The following is a 6896-nucleotide window of genomic DNA, read 5'->3' on the forward strand; positions in this document are numbered from 1 at the left end:
CCGGAGCCAAGATAAAGCAAAGAATGTTACTTTGATAGCATATCAGGATACCGCTCTCAAAACCTGTTTCAAAGAAAAGACACCCTTATTCAAGATGGAGCCCTTCGTGTACAGCCCTCTCCCTCACAAGATCATCTTTGGACGAGGTTCAATCCGTCAACTTCCGCAATGCCTGCAGCAACTTGGCTTCCGTCGGGCCCTCGTCCTATCGACTCCCCACCAAATTGACCAAGCCAAACAAATCACCGATATTCTCGAGTCGCACGTGGAAGCCAGTTGGATCTTCTCCGAGGCTACCATGCACACTCCCTTGAAAATTACCGAGAAGGCCCTCGCATTTTGCCAGAAGAACGAGCCCGATGTTCTAGTCTCTATTGGGGGCGGCAGTACTACCGGACTCGGCAAGGCAATCAGCTTCCGAAAAGGGATATACCATATCTCCATTCCCACAACATACGCTGGTAGTGAGGTAACACCAATCCTCGGCGAGACCGTGGACGGTATCAAAACGACCAAGACGCAGATCGAAATCTTGCCCAAAACTGTCATATACGATGTCGACTTGACCCTCACGCTCCCTCTCCCCATGTCGCTCACCAGCATCATCAACGCTATCGCGCATGGTGTCGAGGCGCTCTACGCCCCCAACACAAACCCTATTGTTAGTCTCATGGCCGCCGAAGGTGTGAGATCTCTCGCAAACGGATCATACGAGTTACTCGACGATTCCGATTCCATCGTAGCTCGATCGATCTGCCAATATGGAGCTTGGCTCTGCGGAACTTGCTTAGGCAGCGTTGGAATGTCTCTGCATCACAAGCTTTGTCACACATTAGGTGGCTCTTTCAACCTGCCCCATGCCGAGACGCACACAATTGTTCTCCCGCACGCTTTGGCGTACAACGCTCCCAAGGTTCCCCAGGCTATGAAGGTCTTGGCTGGAGTGCTTCCAGATAGCCAGGGGGATGCTCTACGCGGTCTCAACACGTTACTTAACAAGCTTGGTGTTCCACGAAGCTTGAAGTCTATTGGATTCAAGGAGGAAGATATCGACAAGGCAGCGGATATTGCTGTTAGCAGGTCTTATGCTAATCCAAGAAATATTGACAGAGATCTCATCCGGGAGGTCATTAGGAGGGCATGGGCTGGCGAGGACGCAAGGGCAGATTTGTAGCGCAGACCTCACAAGAATCAATAACATATTATGCTCCCCTTTAACCTCTGTTTTGATTCGTGTGATATTCTGGTGTGACCTTTATGTGGCTTCGATATGACGGTTCGCCTACAGGGTATTTGATTAATAGACTGATGTTCATTCCGCTAAATCGAGCAACTATCGGGCAACGCAGCAAATCATGACTCCCCTGCACATTCTAGCTTTCAACGTATGCTTGACGAAGATTTAATCAGAAACTAAAAGCTGGCGTTCGACACGTTTTCTATCTTGTGCAAAGTTGATATACATAAAACATGACCAATGTCCATAGTCATCTAGCAGCATACGGCTGTCTTCGCGTCCTTGCTGTCTTACTTCCAACGGGCACAGTCTCGATGGCCATTCTCTACTCAAAAGCTTGCTGCCTCTGCACAATCCGCCTTGATCAATGCCGTATGAGCCGCACTACGAACACTAATTCTAACCTCATAGGGCTTCTCTGTTCCGATCTCGAACGGCTTCCCAACTGGAATTGGATGCCCTGGAACTTGGTGGAAGTCAAAGCAGTACAGTACACGCGCAATCAGTAGGTGGAGGCTGTTACTAGCGATGACCCATCCGGGACATACTCGGCGACCTAGTAGAGTAACTTGTTAGTCGTATGATGATTGGATGCATGCATGGCTTGGCTCACCTGCTCCAAATGCCAAATGTCCCTTGATGGGCTTGTCAAGGTCCTCGTTCATAAATCTCTCTGGCAAGAATGTTTCCGGATTTTCGTACTCAGAAGCGTCCATGTGAACACCCCAGCTATTCCAGATGACATTGGTTCCTGCTGGAATGTTGTATCCTTCGAAAGAGTCATCCTCAATTAAGGAATGTGCAATTTCTGGAAACGAAATGCTTAAGAATACTTGTCAGCTATGCCACCAAAGAATTCAAAATCGCGCTGTAATGGTTTCTTTTTACTTACTTCCATCGAAGAACTTCCTTGCCGATGGCTTTGATGTAGGGCAAACTTGCGATGTCGCTCGCGACCGGAAGTCTCTGCGCATCTGCACCACATATATTGTCCAAGTCCTGACGCGCACGCTGTACAAAGTCGGGAAACAGCGCTGCCCCAGCCACAAGTTGGTTCAAAGCCACACGCGTGGTATCAGATCCCGCTTCAATGAGAGATCCAGCGAGGAAGACAGTTGACTCATAGTCAAGTACCTTATCTCTTCCAAGCCTTTTGAACTCTGAAACAAAGCACGTTACGTTCTTTCCTTGCTGTTCTCGCGCGGCAAGTCCTTCAAACTCTTCAGAAAAGTTTCTGTCTTGAAGTCAGTAGCCACCAGATATCACGAGCATTGACAACATACTTCTTGGATTGTTCAAAGACACTGTCGCCCCACCACCTCCATGGCTGAATAGCTTTTGGGAGAGGAATGTATGCCAAGAAGGGAAATGAATCGATCAAGCTGGAGCCAGGTTCAAACATCTTCATGATCTCGTTATTCGTCTCAATGATCCTGTCAACGTTGGGGTCTCCCATTTTTGTCCTCCGCCCAAACACCATGCTCATTATAAGGGAGCTGGCATATCGGGCGTTTGCCTGATTCCACAGATCAGGCTCTGTGAGGTAGTCGTATAATAGTGTTCGTGACTCGACGTCCTGGAGAGGGGCAAAGACGTTGCGGTTTCCGGGGCCGATGATCTCGTGTATGAGCTTGCGCTCCCACTTCCAGAGGTTGCCGTATGGCATGAAGACGACGCGCTTTCCGCCAGAGGCAACGTCTCCGGGCATGGGCAGATTCTGCCGTGAGATGTAGCGTGCTCCGCGCTTGTCGAGCAGCTCATTGGCGACGCGCTGAGAGTTCATGAATATCCAGTAATTGGAGCCTACCTTGAGAGTGAACCTGGTGGGGAATGTTTTGTAAGTGCTGGTCTTGGTGAGGCCCTATTTGTGACACTTACATTTCGCCATGTTTCCTAGCCAGTTTATGGAGATACAGACGCCGCCCAGCTGTATCGGTTGGGATCTGCAGCATGTTCCCGAACAGGGGCACACCGGGCACGAGATTAGGAAATTTGTACTTTCGATGGAACCTGAGCCAAAGAACAGTACGATATAGGATCCATAGCAATACCAGCGCAATAGCAATCGGCACCACTTGGACATTTCGTCCGGCCAGCTTCATCGTGGTGTTCACTATTGGGGATGGAATTTGCAGATGTGCATTTGGGGGGGTTCCAAGGTGACTATGGATTACCAAGCAAACATCGTTGAAGAGAAAATAAAATACAAGACAGACAACTTATAACGACAATAACGGAACTACCAGGCGATGCGTTTCTGGCTCCTCATCACCCACCTACTACGATGCGGTTTGGTGGGCAAACTCCCCACCGCATACCTCCCCACCCTATACTATCCACTTTTACACCTGCATTTTGAGTGGCATAGCGCTCGATAGACGTCAAAAATGGCATGCACAGAAGGCATCGATCCTTGCTTGTGCCATCAGCTAATCGCTAGAGCACTGTTTTGAGTCACCGGCTTGGGCTAGGTTCTTGTTTGCTATCTTTTTGTACACGGGCCTCGGTGGAGTGAGAGCAGCTTTCAGAACGCATAGCCACCTGGAGCGACAGACGTAGCCATTTGTGCTCGGCCACCCTAGACGCGGGAAAGATTAAATATTAGATAGATACAACGCACCTTGACCAACACTCGAATTCAAACAGTTCTTTAGCTATTCTCATCCATCTATAGACAACAATGAGCTTAGGTGACAATGCAAACGGTTGGTCAACCGTCCCACTAATCATCAATGGGAAAGATGTCATCTCAGAAACATCGTTTCCTGTAAATAGCCCTTCTAACTCTGAAAAGCTCTGGAGTGGTTCATCTGCTTCAATCAATGATGCAACCGGGGCTGTCGAGGCCGCCCAAGCGGCTTTCACGTCGTGGTCTCAGACGAAGCCCAGTTTTAGACGGGACATCATGTTCCGGGCCGCAGATCTCTTTATCAGCAGAAAAGAGGAATTGTTCGCCTACCAAGCCCAGGAGACGGGTGCGGGGCGGCAATTTATGGAGATCAACATCAACGCTACGGCGCAGATCCTGAGAGATATCGGAGGAAGAATCGAGGCGGCAGTTGAAGGTTCGGTTCCTGCGACGGCCGAGCAGGGGTCCCATGCCATTGTAGTCAAGGAACCGTACGGCGTTGTTCTTGCAATTGCCCCATGGTATGTATGCAAACACTCGCATTCGGACCGCCGCTGAGGCTGACGATTTTCCTTTCTTCCACCGCAGGAATGCCCCATACGTGCTCGGCGCGCGATCAATTGCGTTTGCCCTCGCAACGGGCAACACAACAGTTCTCAAGGGTTCCGAGCTGAGCCCGCGCGTTTTCTGGGCAATCGGCGACATCTTTCGACAGGCTGGCTTACCGGACGGTTGCCTTAACGTCATTTATCACCGAACGGCAGATGCCGCTGAAGTGACAGAAGCCTTGATTGCGCATCCCGCAATTAAGAAGATCAATTTCACTGGCAGTACCCTCGTCGGAAGCATCATCGCCAGTTTGGCGGGGAAGCACGTCAAACCGCTTTTGCTTGAGCTGGGCGGGAAAGCGAGCGCCATCGTCCTCAAGGACGCCGACGCGAAGAAGGCCGCGACAAGTTGCGCTGTCGGCGCGTTTATCCACGTGAGTTTGACCCGTGATGCAATGTATTTAATTGATGCTAATAATATTTAGGGCGGTCAGGTGTGCATGTCGACGGAACGCATTCTCGTGCACAGATCGATTAGTGACGTGTTCAGCGCTGCACTCAAAGAGGCCACGCAGGGGCTCTTCGGGTCCGAGAAGCCGCCGTTCGTGCTAGTAAACCCAGCGGCTGTACAGAAAAACAAGGGTCTCGTCGCCGACGCGGTCGCCAAGGGCGCGACGACCCTCCTGGGCGACGCCGAGGCTGTGGAGGACCAGCCCACCAAGATGAGACCTGTCATCGTCTCCAACGTGTCCAAGGAAATGAACATCTACCACACCGAGTCCTTCGGGCCTACCGTGTCCCTCCTGACCTTTGACACGGAGGACGAGGCTCTCGCGATCGCCAATGACACCGACTACGGGCTCTCGGGGGCTGTATTCTCCGAGGACTTAAAGGCCGCTATGAGGGTCGCTAGGAACTATGAATCTGGGGCGGTCCACATCAACTCCATGACCGTGCACGACGAGGCGTCGCTGGTGCACGGCGGGGCAAAGAAGAGTGGCTACGGTAGGTTCAATGCCGCGCAAGGACTGGCTGAGTTTCTGAGGTACAAAACCATCACTTGGAGGGAATGAGTCGCAGAGGTATCCAATGATGTGAGTCGTGTTCATCAGCTTAGATGGCGTGCTCTTTTTTGCACAGCAGCGAGTACCATAAAATATAGACAAATCTACACGTGCTGTTATAGGGTATATAGACACCGAGTAAAGCCCGAAGCCCATTGTCAATGCTGGCAACATCTCATCTTGTGTGTTTAGAAGATTACAAAGCTTTAGCAAGGATAGGTAGAGGCAGAAACGGCCGTACAGTGTTTCCGCGGGAATAAGCTGGTCTGATTAGCTATTAACCTATTGAAGCTGGAGACATTACACACCAGACCATCCCCTATAGACCCCAGTAAAGTGTTCCGCATACATACCATACTTTCGCACCCATCTTTAGCTGTACACATTCTACTCTAAACCCTCGAACGTAGGCTAGTCTCGAGATCTTCCCCCGCAATCTTATCCCCCACATTTTCGGACTGGATTTGTCAACTCCAGGATCAATCAATCATTCTTCCGTCCAGACCATAACCGGAGGCACTTGTGACTCCCTTCATCTCCCTCATACCCACTCTCCATTAGCTCACTGCAATGTCTTGTCAAACCAACACCTCTACGCAGCAAGTTACTCGTGAAAATGCAGACAAGTCTTCTAACCGCCAAGGTTGCGGGTTCTCCTGCGATCAATGCAACGCCAGTTTCAACCGCCTAGCTCACTTACGACGCCATGAGCTCACGCGCAAGTCGCTCCTTTTGCTGTTTCTTGGAGAATTAGCAGCCACTGACCATCTGTAGATGGAAGCGAGAAACCGTACAACTGCATGTATTGCTCCCTAACATCTTCCAGAAAAGATGTCATCGTCCAATCACGGCCTTGGCAACAGAAAGTCCTCTGGCTTTCGAGGCAGGCGTCGCAACAATTCTCACCCCGGAGCTGCTCGTCCGAAAGGATCAAAGAACGGCTCTGCGCGAGCATCACCTGCCACGACGACGGCCCGAGGACAGCAAGATCGTCATTCAGAAGGATTCAACGACGCAATCGAGGAGCGCGATGAGTCTCCGACAAACAATGAGGTAGATGAATCTCAGAGCAGCCAGGCTAATTCGCTGGACATTGCCATGCCCTCGCAGCCCGACATGTTCCCTGCCTATCTTTCAGGGAGTCCCCTGGAATTCAACGCTTCATTCATGGACCCCGACCTCATCAACCCAAATCTTTCCGCCATGTTCGATCTCGACGCGCTTCTGTCGGATGCCCAAGAACTTTTTGGCGAAGTACCACGCTGCAATCCCCCGGAACTACCGACACTAGCCCTGGAGCCACCGATACCCAACAGGCCAACTACTCTCGGTCACCTTCCTTTGTCATCACACTTTCTTGGCATACAAATGTTAAGAAAGTGGCCCTGTCTACGCCTAAATCCTTAACAAGTGCACAA

General features: G+C 50.8%; 4 protein-coding genes across 4 annotated transcripts; 3 read left to right on the forward strand and 1 right to left on the reverse strand.

The window, feature by feature from the left end:
- Positions 1-25: 25 nt before the first annotated feature.
- FOIG_11166 (uncharacterized protein) lies at positions 26-1174 on the forward strand (the record flags this gene model as incomplete). Its single annotated transcript, XM_031211713.1, has 1 exon — positions 26-1174. Exon 1 carries the CDS (start codon positions 95-97, stop codon positions 1172-1174), a length of 1080 nt encoding a protein of 359 aa, XP_031058897.1. The 5' UTR covers positions 26-94.
- A 392-nt stretch (positions 1175-1566) lies between these two features.
- Positions 1567-3339, reverse strand: FOIG_11167 (uncharacterized protein; the record flags this gene model as incomplete). Its single annotated transcript, XM_031211714.1, has 5 exons — positions 1567-1793; positions 1851-2059; positions 2130-2471; positions 2521-3057; positions 3116-3339. The coding sequence occupies 5 exons, from the start codon at positions 3337-3339 to the stop codon at positions 1567-1569; spliced, it is 1539 nt and encodes a 512-aa protein (XP_031058898.1).
- A 578-nt stretch (positions 3340-3917) lies between these two features.
- On the forward strand, positions 3918-5634 carry FOIG_11168 (NAD-dependent aldehyde dehydrogenase; the record flags this gene model as incomplete). Its single annotated transcript, XM_031211715.1, has 3 exons — positions 3918-4387; positions 4455-4848; positions 4900-5634. The coding sequence occupies 3 exons, from the start codon at positions 3918-3920 to the stop codon at positions 5485-5487; spliced, it is 1452 nt and encodes a 483-aa protein (XP_031058899.1). The 3' UTR covers positions 5488-5634.
- Positions 5635-6024: 390 nt separating this feature from the next.
- FOIG_11169 (uncharacterized protein) lies at positions 6025-6772 on the forward strand. Its single transcript, XM_031211716.1, has 2 exons — positions 6025-6196; positions 6253-6772. The coding sequence occupies exons 1-2, from the start codon at positions 6049-6051 to the stop codon at positions 6510-6512; spliced, it is 408 nt and encodes a 135-aa protein (XP_031058900.1). The 5' UTR covers positions 6025-6048; the 3' UTR covers positions 6513-6772.
- The last annotated feature ends 124 nt before the right edge of the window (positions 6773-6896 follow it).

The sequence above is a fragment of the Fusarium odoratissimum genome, assembly GCF_000260195.1.
Source record: "Fusarium odoratissimum NRRL 54006 unplaced genomic scaffold supercont1.20, whole genome shotgun sequence".
Classification (NCBI taxonomy): domain Eukaryota; kingdom Fungi; phylum Ascomycota; class Sordariomycetes; order Hypocreales; family Nectriaceae; genus Fusarium; species Fusarium odoratissimum.